Source organism: Rhyacophila brunnea, unplaced genomic scaffold (genome assembly GCF_057557595.1).
Source record: "Rhyacophila brunnea isolate RB1 unplaced genomic scaffold, BYU_Rbru_1.0 scaffold_17, whole genome shotgun sequence".
NCBI classification, from domain to species: Eukaryota; Metazoa; Arthropoda; class Insecta; order Trichoptera; family Rhyacophilidae; genus Rhyacophila; species Rhyacophila brunnea.
In genome coordinates, this window is record NW_028232827.1 from 1,900,607 (window position 1) to 1,920,996 (window position 20,390).

The window sequence follows — 20,390 nt, forward strand, 5'->3', positions numbered from 1 at the left end:
ACTGAATTGAAGACTGCAGAATAAAGGATTTGAAACAACGCTGGATCATATGGGATGAGAAAGCCAAGACCCGACAAGGATTGTACAGCCAAGCGTGAATGCCGTTGCTTGACACAAACCTAAATAAAACCTTGTCCAATTTTTATAAAAATATTGTTTTATATATCTTATATTAAATCAACTTCCCAGTGATATTTTATGTGGCATATATTCGAAGGGGAAATAAATTTTGGTGAAAACGTATTGGTGGTTTGTTTGACTGGAAGGTATTGATATCAATTTTTTTTTTGAAGCGCCTTAGAGACGTTTAAATGAAACATCATTAATATTCGATCGATTAATTACGACACACATTAAGTATTTTTATTATTTTACATATAACTTACTACTCATGAGATGCAAAATAAACTCGTAATTTCTTAAACAATAATTCTAAAAATTATATTATGTAATTATTACGATCGAGAAAGAATTGCCAATTATTGGAAAAATCAATGAATTTGTAAAAAATATATATATCATTCATTACTCCAATATTTATATTCGAAAAGCATTGCACGAATTATCGGTTAAATAATAATTTTTCAATTTTGATGTCAATATTTTGTTTATACAAACAGGCTGAGGGCAGAAGACAAGATAAATATTTTAAACAGTAAAAAAAAACAGAATGTTTGGTCATATCGATCTCTACAAACTGGACGGCTGGAATGGTAGTTACCCATTGGAATCTCTGGTCCATGTTCTCGATCAAAACACATTAAAAAAAACATGTGGGTATATCTTTTTTGCACTCATGGCTTTAGAGGCCCCAACCAGCACTAGACACTCCGTCAGCTGAATGCTAACTTACAATTGAAATCTTTATAGATTGTACGCATCATATTTTAGTATTGAAAATTTCAAATGTGAGTAAGAATAGTTCTGAATTCAGCTGAGGACTCTACCAACTATGCTCCGGACGAATCAACGACTCTGGAATTTCTGTATCTATTAAGTATCCAAAATATCCATCGCCAGTGTACTTTACAAGGATAATTTAGTGTTAATGATTTTAATTAAAATCAAGAAAACTACAAATCTCTTAGTGAGCGTCAAATAAAAACACTGTATCATTAACCTTCTGTTTTCAGCCCGTTTCAATAATCATTGACGCACATAAGCATCACATCGACACGTAACACTTAATTAAGTAGTTCATAATAAATAGCTATGAATTAAATATAATATATTATTTTCATCTGTAAATATTTACAAGTCGATTTATAAAAAGGCAATCTCTTATCACATACCAATTTTAAATTAAAACAAAAAATGGACATTCGTTTTTTTATTGGCATTTATAAATCTAGTCCTAAGAGTGGATTTTTTTTTGTTGCTAAACAGACTTTTGTCAAAATTGTTCTCAACACGCGCGCGACACACATCTAATTATTAATTATATTTTTTATACAGAATTTAAATTTGGTTTTAAATAATAATAAATGATCAATTAGAAGATTTGGTGTAATTCACATAAGTGTAATATCGAGGGTTAAGAAACGATACCTTTAAGTTACAAAATAATAATTTTACAGGAGCGGGAAAAAAATTCACCTGCACGCTATGTGTTTGATATCTGATATTACAAATCAATGTTTTTGTCATCTATAGTGAATGTATGTATGTAGGTATGAGGATTACTTACATGCATCTAAAGGTACATTTAGACCAAACGAACAAGAGAGAGAGTTAGAGCGTTCTGTTCCTGCTCGCCTGGTGTAATGCCTAGTGAAAAAAATGCTCTGGCTATCCTTCAGTGTTTTTGTTCGTTTGCTTTAAAGTTTAAACTATCGCATTTGTTTGTGCCTGAGTGCACGACTTAGTCGCGTTTTCGGTATGAATGCAACAATATGCAAGTGATTCAATATTATTTATTAATCGTATAGGTATGTTCTGCCGTGAACGAAGAACACTTTGTAATTGTGCTCTCGCTCTAGCATGCGTTTAGATCAAACGAACGAGCATTCTATCTAGATGCAGCGAATCTCCATGGAATTCAAAAAATGTTTACGTCAAGAGAATTTCGCTGGAGTGGGGGAAGAACAAACATTCGCTCGCTTGGTCTAAATGCTGCTTAACAGGTGGCTGGCGGCAAACAATTTGAGTATTCATTAGTTGAATAGTTCACATAGTAGATTCGTGATATCGTTTCAAACGTGAGCTAAACATTTTTTCAAGAAATTTCAGTTTTCGTCGGTAGATGCCAATACTACCAATATATTCGATAATGCAAAAAAAATATTTTTAATGTCACTTACGAGGTGTCGTTTCTTAACCCTCGATATTTGTGTTATTTATCTTTATCGTTTTCACGAATAATGTAACACCACAATTAATCTTCTCAAATAGATACCTCACTAGTACTAACCGTATGCTCCACCTGAGAGCGAACACATCATAAGAAAGAAAATATATAATGGAGGTATTTTAGCAAAATGATTATTGGTCTATTTATTAGTCTCCTTGTATAAAATATTGTTATCCTATATTTAAAATCTTAAGCCAAGATGCATAGACAGTCACTAAACCGATATTCGGGTAACCACTGTGTATGCATGCGCAGATAATAGCGCTGAAAGATTTGAACAGTTCACACAGTTGTCATATAATTAATTACGTATTTTAAACAGAAATGAAATAAATACAGTTTTTAATGTCCTTTGTTTCCGACAAAGCAAAATTATTTTGAGATCCGATTATCTATGCAAACACGAAAGACTAACAGTATTATATAAGTCCTATTCAAACTGTTTATGCTAGACTAACATCAATAGTATAAACAGTCATAGTTTTTAATGATGAAAAAAAAATAATTGCCACGTCAAAAAAAATATATGAATGATATAAACATTATAAATTAATATCCTATTTATATTGTACTTGTTTCATACTTTTACCGTGGTATGTCAATTAAAAACTATTTTAATAATTATTATCAGCAAACAAGGTTTAAAAAATGGCAACAATGTTAATTGCATAGAGGAACGTTGTCTTGTTTATCAAGAATTTTGTTCCATTTTGATTGTTTATAGCGTTAGTTACATTTATGTAATGTCGACACTCTATGCATCTGGACCTAAGAAATTGATCTGCAAATTATATTTAGCAGCATTTAAGACTTAATTTTGTATTTTTCCTTATTTCAGTGATTGTTTTTTGTGCATTTAAAAAAATTTCATTAGTCATTTTAGTTTCTAACACAGTTTTAAATACTTACATTTCAAATATACGCACAGACAAATTTCTCTTTATACTTCACACCGAACGTTAAATTTACCAGTAAACGTCCTAAAATAAAAAGAAACGCAAGTCTACTACACTCTACGAAGGATTCATGGAAAATATTTACCATTTGGAAAATCAGTTCTACTGTTGGGTCCTCAGGTTACCATAATATTTTGCAGTTAGAGATATCGGCAATAAATAAACATTTGCTGTACATACTTCTAAAATACATATTGACAAAACCAAACAAATTAATTAATCGTATTCTTTACCTGCTACTAATTTACTGATTCTGAACTAAAAACAATGTAGAAATATAGGTAAAATTCCCTTCGTCTACTTAACGAAATATGAAACATTTCATTCCATAGAAATATAACTCATCGGCAGCGGCGAGGGATGGAGGTAGGCTGTTCGACGTAAATAGTGCACACTAAACTTTGTCAGTCATACTTATTAGTTTTTTTCATTGAACTAACAATACAATTTGAATTTGGTTCTAGTTAGTTTTTAAAATTCAATAAAACCCTGCCTAAACATAACCTTAATAGTTTAGGTATGCAATGGGCGATCTGACAAAAATAGTGCACACTTTTTTGTTTTCGTTGAATTGAGAATACATCATGTTACATTATGTTATTGGTTAGTTTTTTTTTAAATTCATCAAGGCCTGCCTAACCAAACCATAATCATAAAAAAAATATTCTTCTACCTATAAAATACCTAAAATTGTGTATGATTTAATGGCATAATTTTAGATATTTTATAGATAAATGGATATTTTTTATCTATATGCCTTGGATTAGGTAGGGTTTGATTGAATTTTAAAAACTAACAAACACTATCTAAACTTTGTAGTCTTAGTTCAATGAAAACAAATACGTTTGACTGACAAAGTTTAGTGTGCACTATTTATGTCGGATCTTGACAGCCTACCTCCATCCTTCGCCACTGCTCATCGGTAACCCAGGAAAGACATCCAACTACATGTTATTGATGCCGTGATGTCACTGCTGATAAGTCAACATACTTTTGAATGTAAAAAATAGGATCTGTTGAATTATCAGTTTGTGTTACTATGCCTTCGAAATCACACAGAAATATATACCCATACTTTATTTCCACAATTATTTAAGTAATATTCAAATGTAAAATTTACACACATATTTGATTATAAATAAATGGGTATTTAATAAATGAGTTTTCGTCCCTACAGTGAGAAAGGAACCGATTCTAAAATCGAGTAAAATGGATGAGTCATGTTGAAAAAAATGACATGGGTCGAAACCTTCGTCAGCTTTATCACAATGCGAGCGTCTCTTTGATCAGCTTTTTCATTGTGGTACCGACGGAAGAAACGGGGGGGCCGGCGAGACTATAGTTAACTTTAAAGAGATACGGCTGGATGTCCTCGTATGAGGTATCAAATATGAGATCAAGATCAGACCGGCTCGGCATTTTCGGCACATACTCGTGCCTGTTCATCACGTCGGTTATGTAAAACACTTTATCCTGCAGCATTTCGCCGACTTTCTCTCGATAGACCTGCCGTTCGTCTTCGCTGTGAAGGTTGATCAGTTCGAGACGGACCGTCCAGACTTCCCACGGGATGGACTCGGGTTGAAACGGCCAGCGGTTGCGTCTTTTTTGGAAAAATTCTAGACTGATCTGCCCGGTGGCGGAGCCGTCGGTGTTTCGCAGCAGATCAGAGAAACCGGAGATCTCCCGCCGGACCGTTCTGTCCAGACCTTTCGAAGAGCAGCAAACGTAAGTGAAGTCGATGAAATCACAATCGACGTCCGTGTACCCCACGGTACCGATTGAGTAGTTTATATCGTTGCTGTAGAGAAATTTTCCAAACGATCTGTGGAACAGGACAGTGTGGAAGATGCTGGCGACGGCTTCGTCCACCTGCCTCCCCTCCATCGTCAGGGAGAACACCTGCGAGCGAGCGTTCATTCTCACGCTTGATGCGCGGAAACCGCCGTTCCAATGAGAAAGATATATCACCTACAGGCACTCGTGCACGCCTCTATCATTTTTGACATCGATCCGTTATTCGCTGATGACGCTCGATTCAAATTCAGACATGGCACGAGACGACGATTCACACATAAAATCATTTACTTTAAACATTATGAAAAGAAATAACGTATGCCAATATTACAGCAGAAATAATAAGAATACAATATCAGGATAAACATAAAACTATAACACGAGTAATTCTTATGGATTAATCACGTTTTGGATTATAACTACAAGTAAATATATTATGAGGAATCAATAATAATTCTTAATATATAATTGACTAGTTGATTAGTTGTCAGTGTGGATAGTGTTGAGATTAGTGAGCATAGGATGCTAAAAAGACATTGTACCGAGGTATTGTAGAGTTCCGCAAACGGTTGACGTGCGGCAGCCGAACTTGAGCCACTTGGAGAGGCCAAAGTCGATGAGGCGGATGTGACCCAGAGATGTCAGCAGGAGATTCTCCGGCTTGAGGTCGCGGAACACTACTCCAGCGTTGTGGAGAAAATCTGAATAGAAAAATTCATACGAAACATTAAAATACAGTAAACTTGTTATACTGATTAGCCAGTATATTATTATTTAGTATATTATATAAAATAGTGAATGACATCAGAGAAAACCCTTACCTAAAATAATCCCGATTTCCGCAACATAAACCCGTACCAGTTCTTCGGGTAATCGAATGTATTTATTCAGCAGAGTGAAAAGTTCTCCGCCGGGGATGTATTCTGTAACTAAAATTATATTCAATTTTATTAATATAGCAGTCATGATACACCAAACCGGGTCTTCTCGTCAACTTAGACAATTATATCAAAATGCAGAGATGTCGATGTTAAGATAGCCTTAGGACCAGTGGCGGCCGGTGATTTTTTGGATTGTAATTTTTGAAAGTGCGCTGAAAACCTACCTTATTGAAAAATGAAATCAATTCGGCGTTATTTTTGATTTGACAAAACATTATTGACAATTGGGAAATTACCTGTATATATTATATTTTTAATAAAACATGTTGCGAGTTACTTAAATCTTTATTGGATTTGTTTTAAGAAACGATTGCATCTCTTATAGTAGATAAATACCTCTTACTTTCAACGGAAGCCATCTTATTATATATAAGTACATTATCTTTAGCAATTTGTACACTGTATGAATAATGATTATTATGAAACTGCACTTTGTGAAATAGTCTTAAGATTTATTAGCTTATCACTAGAATTCATGAATTAATAATTTTCTATACCTATTATAAATAACTGACATTTCGCGTTTAGTCAACACACAGGATAATGAAATATTAATTTTCCAGAAATGCGGTAGGTACCAAAATTATTTTTATCTTCATTGATTTAATTTGCAGTACACATAAATCAAAATATCTTACCGACATTCTATTATATTTCTTACACATTTTAAATTTAGAAAATAATGAATTCTACTGTATTTAGTTTAACAGGCATTTTACATACGAGATTGCTAAATATGATACTAAACATAATTTGAGCGTGAACAGTAAGTCGCCGCTCTCTACTCAGAACAATATGTCATTTTACCCGGTCGGCGCACGATATTCTGGAAATTACGCATGATGTAAACGATTAGCACGGTTTAAGTTGTTTTATAATGGCTTTAGTTAATACTAAGCTTTGGGTTCATTTTAAGTAAACAAAATATATTGCCGGTGCGCAAACGATTTCAGTGAGGATGACGTATACGGTGCATTGTGCCTGTATTATCGCCGATTTTGAATGTGGGCACATCAGTTTATGGTTTGCATTACAGTAAGTGAGCGATAATATTAACAACCTATGAAGAAAAAATATGATTTACGATGTTTCATAGCAATGCAAGCAGTGCAGTGCACTTGCATGATGTTAGACCAGCCGCCGCTGCTTAAGACGCTACATCAGTGAAACGGCAAATAATTTTCAATTATAGGCGCTACGAAATTTTGGACTGGCATTCGGAGAGCGAACGTCGAGGTGTCAATACATCAATTTGTTTCGTGATGGCGACGGGGGTATTAATTCTTAAATCGTGTAAAGATGACTAAAAACGTTACCCATTTACTTGAAAAAGAAAACATGTCAATGAATATATTATTATTGTTACTAATAGAACAATAAACAGAACATTAAATGGACGCATGTTGGATTTATATGACAAATTATATTTCGTTCGGCATGCGTCATTTACACCCGCGACCCGCAATCCGCGCATCGCCTAGCCATGATCTTTTTAGACCATACCTCAACTGAGGTATAGCCTTAACTAAAACGTTCTAATAATGATAAAAATAGACATCAATTGCTTTTCATATTTTCACTAAGTGTATAACACCACTTAAGCACCTATGTTTGACTATGCATTTGGCCTTTACACATTCACAGTGCCAAACAAATTAAAGAAATATACAGTAGAACCTCAATATAACAGACCAATGTGGGTGAAGGGGTGTCATTTAAAATCGAAAATCTGTTATATAAAAACAAAAATCATGTTTATTCGTCTTCAGATGATATATCCAGACACACCCGTTGTGGAGTGATGTTAATGTTCGATGTGGACGCGCTTGCTTTCGATAATACTGCTTTGAAAAAAGAAGTTTTGTTTATACTTGAAGTCTGATGTTTTTTTTTAAATGCGTGTAACATAGTATTGAATTTCCTTATCTGACGAATAGTCAATAAATGTTATTAGATCGTTGAGATGCGATCTTATCATCGATAACTTTGTTTTTGGGTGTGTTGTGTCTTCTTCCTCGCTATCTTCACTTCCATCCTCATTTTCCAAGATCATAACTGCATCTGCTAATTCACTTTCAGTCATGACGTGTTACCCAGGGGCACCTACAACTAATTCTAACGATTGTAAACTTATTGAATGAAGTAACAAATGCACCCATTCACTTCAAGTAAACAATTTAAACTGCTGTGCAGCTGTATAAATTAGCGGCCAGCATTGCAAACATCAGTGCTACGTTTAGGTTACGAGCAGGACGGCATTATGACTCGAATTCGAGTGTGAGAGGTATGATGTGATTATCATAAACAGAACATTGTTTACAAGCGATGACACTTGGATTTAAACATTTATAATGTAACATAAACAGGATGTTTTTAAGAAATTTTCACATTTGTACATATGCAGTTCGCCGTATGACACTTCACCGTGAAATGTTGTATCAGAAATATAAATGATCGTATATTAAGGACCGTCCAACCTCTTTGGGTCATACAGTACTGAGAAAAAAATTCTTGTCTAAATAGAAAACGGTTCTTGTCGGTCTACAGAAAGCCAGCGGCAAACAAATTTAAAAAATAGCCGATATACTGGATTATTTGTTAGGTTAGGTTTTCATCCTTGAATTCATGAATTTTGCCAAAATCAGAGATGACCATATAGTATACAGTAGTGAATCCAATCTCGAGCCAAAATCTTGATCCCGGGATTTCGGGATTACGATTTGACGATCCCGGGATTTGCATTTTGTTCAATAGTTAATATAAAATTTATATATTCACAAATAACGTTGATAAAATCGGTCAAAAATAAATTTAGTATAATCTATTGAGATACCCGGGGTTCCAGCGGCTAGCTCAGGTGTCCATCGAACCCCGGATTCACAAAAAAAAAGAGTTAAACGATTGGAGTGTAAATAAAACACGGCCTTTCGTGCTCGTAACGTGGTCTTCTTATATTTTCTTAATTTTTAGTTTTACAAATTATATTTGGGATTTTTACAGTTGTAGTCGTCAGGTCCGTACGATTTGAAAACCAGACGCTCACTACCTTCTTTCTCTTTTTCAAATTACGCGTACCCACGCCGTCCAGCAAAAAGGACTCTCGTGATTGGCCAAATTTTATCGCGTGATGCTTTTGATTTGACGAATCACGAGGACCACCCCGGCGCAGGCGCGTGGAAATTTGAACGTTGCCGGCAAGCGCGGCAAAATTTATTATATATGAATACTTATATTTAGTCTTAAAATTATCTCTCTCATCCATCATCATTTATACTTTTTTAAGTCAAATTAAATTTATCTTAATTACACCTCCGCCCAGTATATGATTTTCACACACCGGACGAAGGCCTTTACTTATGAATAAAAAAATTACGTAGTTGAACAAGGAATAAGATTAGATGTTTTATGAAGCCGTTTCTAGAGGTCAGGGTTACGTTTCGACTTATGACTACTAAATGATTATTTTACACCGGGAGAAGCCTGCCTGTAACAGGGGTGTATCACTATACTAGGATTTAAGACATTTATTGTTAATATTGTGTACGGTCAATCTTGGAAATACTTAGGTTTAATGGAGTAAATAATATTGTAATATGTATAAATAATAATGTGAAAGTAAAACAGTTTTATTTATTTATGAAAAGATAACAAATACAAGTTCAATTAAAATAAAAAAATGACAAATGCATTAATGCATTAAAAAACATGGTGGAATCACAAGTGCGAAGCATTGTTTTTCCAATCTTTCTCATTTTTATTAATTTATGTGAAAAAATAGAATTGGCAACACATGGGTAATAAATCAAACTTCATTCAAACTCAGTTTATTTCTAATGTATTTGTATGTTATTAAAACTATTTTTTCTGTTATATTTTCGTTTTTATTTTATTTTCCATAAAAATTAATAAAAAAATCTCAATCCCGAAAGTTTCGGGTTTATGTATACCAATCCCGGGATTCATAGGTATCGAAAATTGTTCAGGATCCCGGGATTGGAATTCCTAGTATACGGTCATCTCTTTCCGATAAGAAAACTCACGGCGAACTGTGCTACGGTGAAATGTAATACGTAAGATTTACATGTAACCATTTTGTCCGTTATATCGAGGTTCTACTGTATTGTGTGGCAGTTTAATTGAATTTTCAAAACTAACCAGCCATCTGCAATTTCTATTCTTAGATTCAATGAAAACAAATAAATATAAGTGGCAAAGTTTAGTGTGAACTATTTATGTCAAATCTCCACAGCCTAATTCCACTCTCCGCCACTGATCCTTTAGCACAGGGGTAGTCAACCTTTTTATACCTACTGCCCACTTTTGTATCACTGTTAGTAGTAAAATTTTCTAAACGCCCACTAGTTCCTAGTCTGATGAAATTGCATTTAATTAATTAAATTAATGAGATCAATGAGGGTGATGCTGCGAAACTAAATCCTGGATATCTGCCTCAATTTTTGTGAGGAACAAACGAAGGTCTCCTCTTTCAGAAATATTCAGGCAGTTTCTTTGTTTGGTCATAATATGATTAACAACACTAAAACCTGATGCCACAAGATATGAGGTAGGGAAAATGTTTTAAAACCCCTACCGCCCACCATGAAATCTGGAACGCCCACTAGTGGGCGGTAGGGACCAGGTTAACTACCCCTGCTTTAGCATGATACAATATTATTCTAAATGCACATACCTATGCGTGAATAAAGATAGTGAAAAGCATACAAAGTTTATAGACTTAGTTATACCATGCTTGTCAGAGTAGATAAAACTGTTTAGTCACATTGACACAAATAAATATTAATGTGACAGGATCAAATGGCGAGATGTGTTGTTGTTTTGTTGTGATATTCTATAAACAAGATAAAGTTAATACATTGTAGGAGTAATGTATAATTAAACAATGCATTAAGTTTGTAAAATGTAAAGCATTGAATTGCTATCTTTTGTCCAAATGCGCATATACACCAATACCTCGCTTTACAGTCGAGCAGTGTTGCCATCTTTTTGTCACCGAATTATAGTACGCGGTCTAAGAAATTATAGTATTTTTGTGCATGTATATTGTACATAGTATGCGGGAAAAAAATAGTAGATACTGCATTTATTGAATATACATAATTTCAAAACACCTCACCCGACCGACGGGACATGAACCTGTAAAATTGGATTCATGCCGATGTGCTTTAACAATTAATCTACGGGCATCCTACTTAATTATAACGAATTTAACTAATAGTTTTAACATGAAATGCTTATCAAGTTGCATTGATTTTGACTATTGATTTTTGCATTTTAAATTAAGGTATCAATTAATAAATAGCCTTAATTACTAACCAACGCCTGGATCCCTCCAAATTTTTAGTTATAACGTACTTGCACTTGCTATTGATTTAATAAACCATTTCTTTTATTCAATAATTTGAAAACACCTCAGATAGGTTATGTTATGGTAGGTTATGATATGATATGTTATGTCAAACAAATGTCAAACTGAGATATCGTTGATTAAAGACGTTAAAGTCAATGACTTTTGTCTGGTGTTGCTTATAGCGCTCATCCGTTCGTCTAGCGTTTCACAGGGGAAGACTTTTGATTTATGATTCCTACGCACCATCAACAGTGTCATGGCTGACTTGAATGTAGACCCAATAATTGTAGTCTTAGTTCAATGAAAAAAGTGTGACTGACAAAGTTTAGTGTACTATTTATGTCAAATCTTAACAGCCTACCTCCACCCTTCGCCACTGCACAATAGTAACCCTAACAATAATCACATTTGACAGACTCAATTGCTGCATACTAGAAGAAATCGCATCTGCACATGTTCCAAGGTTAAATTGTTCCAGAATAATCAGTGTACTGTGAAAATATTATAATTTTAATGGAGTACCGTGATGTAAAAACGGTTAGGAAGCACTGTGTTAGTGGGTTACGGTGTGCCACCACATTACTTGGAAGTCAAAAAAGGAAGTTCAGTTGAACTGTAATGATATGAGAAACAGTTCTCCGAGGCTTTATATTTCTCTCCTCGAAGAAGATAGAATATCGCCATGCACCATCACATAACTTGACTTGCTTGCGCCTGCCAAACAATAACTGTTAGAAAGAGGGGAGTGGACTCACCAATATATAGTCTCCGTTTACTTTGCCACTTGAGGAGGCAGCCGACGATGAACGGATTATGACCGCACACTTCCTGGATGTGGACCTCGTCTTTCACTTGACGTATGGCATTTTCAGAGATGATCTATTAAAATAATATGGTCAGAATTATTACAATGGTCGGATTGGTAGCTACAAAAATTAATATTTTGTATGTTGACGCAGTGTTTTTTCATAGCAAACAGTTGATTTTATGGTTGTTTAATATTCTAAATAATAAGGATTCGGTGTATTTCACTGTGGATCTATATACGATAATTAAAATGGATAATAGTTTCATAATACATTCGTATTGTCGAACAAGAACTGTCCACGTGTTAAAACTGTGAACTAACAATCCCCTCCAGTGCAGCTAATCGCACTTGTTTTCAAATGAGGAATGCACCCAAATTTATCATATTATTTTACGCTCCCGTGGTGTATGGATCTATCAATTCACGTAATTTGAAGCTTATTATAATAAAAATATGTCTAAAACAATCAGAAGTGATGTTAGAATTATTATTAGTAAACTTTTAGATTATTGCGAAGAAGAAAAAAAGTCACATCTAAAAAGAGAGCCGATACATTATTTACAGGTACGTCACTGAGAAATCGTCTATATGCGACTACAGCGACTTCTTGTTACCGCCGATTTCTTGTTACCGCCGATTTCTTGTTGTCGGACAGTAATTATCGGCTACGTTTATAATATAATGCGAATGCTTCATTTTTGCATTGGTGGTGTCCGGTTGCAAGGGCTTATAGATGGAGCAACATCGTTAAAAAAGCAGCTGAATTAACAACATCAGTGTAAGATCACTCCAGATGTAAAGGGATTGTTAGTAACTACCCCACCCCGCTGACCGTGTGAGAATGATGTCTGTCTTTTCTATTGTCTTGGATTTTACTACTGCACCTCTTGCTTAGCAGAATGGGGTTGTGCCTTTGTAAAGTAAAAGAATTATAATCACTCAAGTATGTGTATGCATTTCCAAGGCAAAAACCAGACAATCAGCATATTTTAGCATCATAAGTTACCTAAATATTTCATATTCACCTGTGCTTTCGAGAGTACTTTCAGTGCAAGAATTTCACCGGACTCGACTTTCTTGATCTTGTAGACTTTCCCATAAGCGCCCTTCGAGATTGTCTCCAATATCTCAAACTTCCGATCGTGTATGTCACTGCTGACTTTGAACTCAGGCAGGAACAGTGCTTCCACGTGGGGCACAGGCCACGCTGTCTTGCTGGCTAGCAACGGGTCAGTCAATGTGGATGTGTTCCACCTAAAAATCATTGGAGATAAGCAGCGGTCAGCAAACCGACGATTGCTAAGATGCACGATCTTACAAAAATAAAAATCGAATCTTCCTTACAAAATTATATATCCTTTTGTGAATAATATTGGAAGTATTTAGGAAATTAATATCTAATCAATTTGGGTCTTAGAGAACGGAGATATAAATTGATTTTTTTTTTAGAAAATGACATGGAAATGAACGCCCACACTGACATATCAATCAGCGTATTGAAGCTTGTCAAAAGGTATACCAGGATGCTGAGCATCTTTGAAAGAGTGATATTAGAAGGAACGAGTAATTGAATATGGCACACGGTTATGAAGGTTTTTCCTATATGCAAAAGTTATTCTATTGGGCAGGCTATATTTTAATAATTACAAGATAAAAATAACTTTTTATATACCACGTTTTTAAATTTTCTGTTGAATCATATAAACTTGACAATCCTATGTATTAAGACGATACATCAGTGAAACGGCAAATAATTTTCAACTATAGGCGCGACGAAATTTTGGCATTCGGAGAGAGAACGTCGAGCTGGGAACACGTAAATTTGTTTAACGTGATGGCGACGGGGGTATTAATTCTTAAATCGTGTAAAGATGACTAAAAACGTTATCCATTTACTTGAAAAAGAAAACATGTCAATGAATATATTATTATTGTTACTAATAGAACGATAAACAGAACATTAAATGGACGCATGTTGGATTTATATGACAAATTATATTTCGTTCAGCATGCGTCATTTGCACCTGCGACCCACGCATCGCCTAGACACGATCTTTTTAGACCATGCCTCAACTGAGGTATAGCCTTAATAAATACTTTTTTTTTGTACTTGATAGAAATACTGAATAAATATTATAGAATACAGAAATGTCATTTTGACATTTTATATTGATTTCCAACTATATTACTAAACGCACATATAGTATATTAATAATTTAGTTGCTAGGACCAACTTAGCAACTGATAATAGTGAGTAGTAAATATTACTTTTAACGAATTTTTTCCGAAACATACAAAATATAACTGAAAATGAATTCAATTCTGCTTAAAGATGGCCAAAAGTATTAAAAGAATGCATTGTCGTCGTGTTCTGAAAAAGTTTCAAATGTCTAGCTAGTTGGGAAGTTAGTTAAAAATCTTGGACAAACAAGAAAAAATCTGTACCGGACAAACAAGAATACGAGCTAATAAAAACGTGGTAAAAATGGAAGACAATTAATGAGGACCCTCTTCAATAAAGAGTAAAAGAAACAAAAGGTCACACGCTATAAACTGGAAACGCAGTCAGCGTATTGTTGAACAAAATTTTTGTGCCACTCACAATGACATTAATATGGACGAATCATCTGGAAAAGAAAATGACACTTACTTCATTGTCGGGTCTGCCGAATGGCATAATCTGTTCTAACGCAATTACAATAAAGGTGATATTGCTATAAATTCCCGATGCGTGATATCGCATAATGGAAATTGCGTGCCGTCTACCTATACATGCGAATTTACTTGCTAGCTACTGTATTGAGTGCGTCGTCCATTAATAATGTCATTGGCCACTCACGACAGAGGGTATGGATCCCACATTATATATCTTAGATAAATGATTCATTGTAAGGAATCCTCATGTCAGCGGTCGGTAACCTTTACAAACTTATGGGTCACATTCAACTTATAGTTTTATTAATAGGGTCACCGCAGGCTTTTAAGAGAAGATTTTGAATGTAACAAACAATACAGAAATATTGAAAGTATGAGATATGAAACGATCAATGTATAAAAATTGATAAGAATGAAACAATATTATCGAGTAGAAATAAAATAAATTACTTAAGTTAAAACAAACAACATGTATATTGTCTGTCTCGCTGCTAAATGACTATTTTGGTATTATTGGTAACTATTTTCCCTTAGCCAAATTATCTATAGCCACGAGTTGAAAATTCGGATTAAAACATATACTGTCGAACAAGAACTTCTTGTCCATGTGTTAAAACTGTGTACTAACAATTCCCTCCAATAGAGCTAATCGCACTTCCAATTTCAAATGAGGAACGCCCCCAAATTTATCATTTCATTTTACGCTCCCCTTGTGTACAGATCTATCAATTTACGTAATGCGAAGCTTTTTATAATAAAAACATGTCTAAAACGATCAGGAGTGATGTTAAAATTATTATTAGTAAATTTTTGGTTTATTGTGATGAAGAAAATGAGTCACATATAAAAAGAGAGTTAATATATTATTTATACACGCCTCTAGCATGCGTTGCCGCCATGACAGGTACGTCACTAAGAAGTCTTTTATATGCGACTTCCTGTTATCACCGATTTCTTGTTTTCGGACAGTATAAATGAATTAAGAATAAAATTTGTTCTTTCGAGAAAATGTGTTTGTTCACAAATACAATATTATTGTAATTTCAAAATTTCTATCTGTGGTTGGTTTAGGACATCACTGATTTTTACATAAAAAGGATTCCTGAAATACAGATTTGCAACATTTAATGATGTAGATTTCATATAAAATTTATTATTAAAATAATTCAACATAAGGCCCGCATGTTATGTTGGTATGTTCAACTGACCGTGAAAAAATGACATCAGGGACGCTTTGAGGCCCACCATTTCGTCGCCTTAAGATTGGTTTGTTGAAGCTCCTTTTCTAGTGAAATTAAATTTTTAATGCTGTTATTCTTATTATTTCTTATATATAATTGGAAGTCTACTGTATTATGATTACATATAATGATGCAATCAAAAATTAGGTGATATATTAAAAAAAAAAAAAAAAGTGTTTCATTCCACCATTATTATCTCAACAAGTGTCTGACGTTAATAGGAAAGCCCATACCATTTCAATGATAATGCAACCCGATTTTGCAGCGTTACAGAAATTTCCATTGTCAATATGTTAGGTTAGGTATGGGTTCAAGTTTTATTTTGATTGGATAAATAGACAATTTATTATTTGATAAACATACTGAACATTCAGAATAAATAACCGAAACTCATTTAAACAGTCGGCGCACCATAGAAATTAAATTATTACATTGTTTAAATAATTTTAAATATATAATATTATGCATACCTTCTTCTGGAGACACGAGATAACGGCCTCGACGAAAATGATTGGTTACTTGCGACGCTCAAAAACGATCTTCCACTCAAATTTCCAACGAAACTCGATAAACTAAACTGCAAAATAAACGCACAAACTTCAAACAAAACAAAAAATTGCATTGCATTATTTATATTTGTCATAACATGCGCATTACTTTTGTTCATACGTATTATGTTAGCAAACAACGGAAATGTCAAATTGAATGATGTGACATATCGCAAAAAGATGATATCATCTATTGATTAAAACGAAATGTAATATTTTTGTTCGAGTTATGAGCACCTCGCCACGAGTGCTAAGCAAATATATTGATAAAAATCCGCCTATTTACCAGCTGTGTCAAAGTAGCACTTACCTGACTCGAGTAATTTTGACGTTCGCGAACAGGACGAATTTCGTTCGTTGATTTGCTCTTTTTGACGTCAGATTTGGAAGTAGAATTTCCCATTTAAATATTGTAAGAACCTTAAATTTAACATATTTCTATTGTAAAAAATATATATACAATAATAAATACAATTAATTCTGATGATAACGCGTATTCCCTGACGGTGACCTAATTTTGTTCTGTGTACTTTTTGGGAATGTTATGTTGGTCAAACTGAATTTCTGAAACATTTTTGCTGTTTAGTTGTCACTATGGAAAGAAATTATTGCCATTCGTCTGATTCGTCACTAAAAAATATGACCATAGATAATGAAGGTAACGATGTGATTATGTTTACGGCAATACAAAATTTTCTTTTGATCCTAGTGTCGAATTTGAAATAAAGTTTCATTTTAATTAAATATCATTCGATATTTTTGAGCACCGTCGATTGCAAACAGATACTAAATCCTGGTAGAAAACGATACAGCGCCCCAATGTCAATTTACAGACAATTTTTCTTCTCTCTTCTTGTTATTGGTTATTGTTTAATCTATTTAGGCCAGGGGTTGCCAACCTTTTGCATACCATGCGCCAATTTTTTTCACAGACGAGTTCGGATGCGCCATACAACTGAAGCACCTTTTCTACTTTATTACGTTCACGGTTGGAAAATAGGGGTAGGGGTTGGATCTGCTTCACTTAGGGGAGGAAAAGGAATAACTCAGTCACGCAATTAAATTAATTAATTTATGTCAGTTCAAAAAACACACGTTTATTGGAGGACAAATCTACAATATAGTCAGAAATGATCTTTTGGACGAGAGGGTGATCGCTGTCGTGCTACAGCTGCCGGAGATTCTCGTTTGGCGAATATAACTCTAGACCAGCGTTTGGTTTACTTGGTAGTACATCACGCTTAATTGTACCACTTCGTAAAAATGATTGTATTTCAAGAAATTTGTTATTCTATTTGCATTATAATATTAATAGGGTGACTATATTTCCCAGAACTCAATTTATTTAAGTTTAAAAAAAAATACCGAAGGTTTTATTTTTTCTGATAAAAATGAGACATTTGAACTTTACATATCACAATGTTTTTTTTTTTAATAAAAGGTGCCGAAGCTCATTTCTTGTCGAAATTCAAAACCAGGAATTTAAAGAAGTTTTTTTTAACTAATTTTTATTAAAAAAAAATTACATAGAATTAAATTAAATTATTTGTAAGTATAAAATTAACTTAATTTCCAAAAATTACCGATATTAATAGAAAATATATGTATATAAAATTAATTAAACACGGTAAATGTAAAAATTCTTCTGATGAAAACGAGACAATTAACACTTTCATTTTTACAAATTTACAGCAACGCCGCAGGCGAAATTTTTGTTTTAAATATAATAATATTAATGAAATTGTATTTAAAAATATTTTTATTACCGAAATTTTCTATTTATTATCGAAAATAATAGTTATGAAAGTGTTGAAATACATTGTTCTCAAATTATAAGTTTAATTTTTAATACATCTCAAGTTACTGATAGCTAACGCGCTAAATTTAAAAGTGCACTCCAAAAATACGATATTGATTGTTGGATTTTCGATCATCGACTGTACATATTAACAACTGTACTGTATATTATTAATTAAAATTATGAATTATAGAAAAAATACAATAGTTTAAATGTTATTTTTATGACTAATTTTTTTTTACTTTTTACTTCATGGCTATGAACATTTTTAATTATATAATTGTGCGATATATTTTTTGATTATTATGTGTTGATACTCGACAGCTCCATTATTAAAGTAGATGTATTAAAAATCGCCAATAATTCACTGTATAAGTATCCTTAATTTGAACTAAAACACAATTTGAATAACGTTAATGTAGTGTTTCACACTGCCTTTAATCTTAGCGGTAGATAGGGGGGCCGCCAGATATCCTATCCTGAGGGCCCGTTTCAGGATGTGGGGACCATGGTGTAGGTACACCGAGTGCAATAGACAAAAGGCCGATAAACGAGAAATTAGGCTGTGAAGAAGAAAAAGAGCCTATGGGACTAATTTACATTTTCCTCCTTGGGCCCCCCCCCAATATTAAATCCTGGGTGTGCCACTGCCCGCCATTACTGATTATTTTTCGCGTACCACCAACTATCCACTCGCGCACCACAGGTTGGGAACCGCTGCTCTAGACCACAGTTGTTGAATGTGATGATAGAGAGCTCTGAGCGGGATGGAGTACTGATAGCTCTTCAGACACACACTGTTCAGATCCTACAATGTAAACTGTCAAAAAATGGGACGAACTGATGAGTAAGAAGGCTGTATGACTTGAACTGAGAGCATTCAGGTGTTCAAAATATGATGATGGATTCAGTTATGGCGCCTACTTCAAAAGAATAAGTAGGCGCAAAGATGCAATGCGCCACTTGTAATCACCAAATGCGCCACGTTTAGCGCATGCGCCACGGTTTGGCTACCACTGATTTAGGCAAAGCAAAAATCTGCTGTTGCATTCTTTCTACAAAATATCAATGTACCCATTTTGGATATTTTTTTTATAAGTGCTGCTTACGAGGTGTCCATTTTCAAACAAAGATAGTAGAAGACAACTTACTTACTGCTAATAAGAAAACTTTCAAATGCAAAAGTTCTTCGTTGATATATTCAGGATGTTGATGTGCAGTGGCACACTCATGATTTAATATGGGGGGGGGGGGGGGGCCAAGGAGGAGAATATAAATTAGTCCCATAGGCTCTTTTTCTATAGGTAATTATTTTTACATATTTTCACAATACACGGCGGTATATTTTTACAGTTTCTCCTAGTTTTTATTAAATTGGAGGCATAGTGGCGGTAACCGTTGAGCGTGTTATTAGCGACTAGCGGATTGGAAGTGACTAACAGCGACCATGCTGGACATGTGTGCCTAGTATGCTAAAACATTACTCAAATAATATTGGCTGTGCTACCCGCTTGGTCTAGAAAGCTACAATATTTATGGCGAATTCCACTAAAAAAAAATGTTCTTTTGATTTACACCACCACCGACTGTAGTGGATGTAGTCGTTCTTTTTGCAGAATGTTTATCGTTGATTTTTGGTTTTTTTATTGAGGTTAAAATATTTATTGAAAATGGACAAAAAAAACTATTATTGCATTTAACTTATACACAAACCTACTCAACACAACACAGCCTAATTTCTCGTTTATCAGTCTTTTGTCTTTTGTACTCGGTGTACCTACACCATGGCCCCCACATCCTGAAACAGGCCCTCAGGCTAGGATATTTGGCAGGCCCCCTACCTACCGCTAAGATTAAAGGCAGTGTGAAATACTACACTAACGTTTTTCAAATTGTTTTTTAATTCAAATTAAGGGTATCTACTTATA

General features: G+C 34.1%; 2 protein-coding genes across 3 annotated transcripts in view; both read right to left on the bottom strand.

Annotated features, from left to right (window-relative positions):
• S6KL (ribosomal protein S6 kinase like) overlaps positions 1 to 17,205 on the bottom strand; it is a 190,942-nt gene extending 173,737 nt beyond the window's left edge. The window contains exons 1-6 of the mRNA XM_085944374.1: positions 16,975 to 17,205; positions 16,587 to 16,693; positions 13,246 to 13,474; positions 12,168 to 12,291; positions 5,925 to 6,032; positions 5,646 to 5,804 (exon numbers count right to left, since the gene is read on the bottom strand). Coding sequence (XP_085800500.1) covers positions 5,646 to 5,804; positions 5,925 to 6,032; positions 12,168 to 12,291; positions 13,246 to 13,474; positions 16,587 to 16,693; positions 16,975 to 17,067 — 820 coding nt within the window. The 5' untranslated portion in view covers positions 17,068 to 17,205. The remainder of the gene's footprint in view (positions 1 to 5,645; positions 5,805 to 5,924; positions 6,033 to 12,167; positions 12,292 to 13,245; positions 13,475 to 16,586; positions 16,694 to 16,974) is intronic.
• On the bottom strand, positions 3,186 to 5,652 carry Atg101 (autophagy-related protein 101). Of its 2 annotated transcripts, XR_015070356.1 has the most exons (2): positions 4,234 to 5,652; positions 3,186 to 3,677 (listed from the first exon to the last, which is right to left on the bottom strand). XR_015070356.1 is itself a non-coding variant. In XM_085944376.1 (1 exon), exon 1 carries the CDS (start codon positions 5,224 to 5,226, stop codon positions 4,570 to 4,572), a length of 657 nt encoding a protein of 218 aa, XP_085800502.1. In that variant the 5' UTR covers positions 5,227 to 5,652; the 3' UTR covers positions 3,193 to 4,569. The 2 variants fall into 2 exon arrangements, 1 of the variants encoding a protein (XP_085800502.1); XM_085944376.1 differs by having other exon boundaries at positions 3,193 to 5,652.
• Positions 17,206 to 20,390: the final 3,185 nt, after the last annotated feature.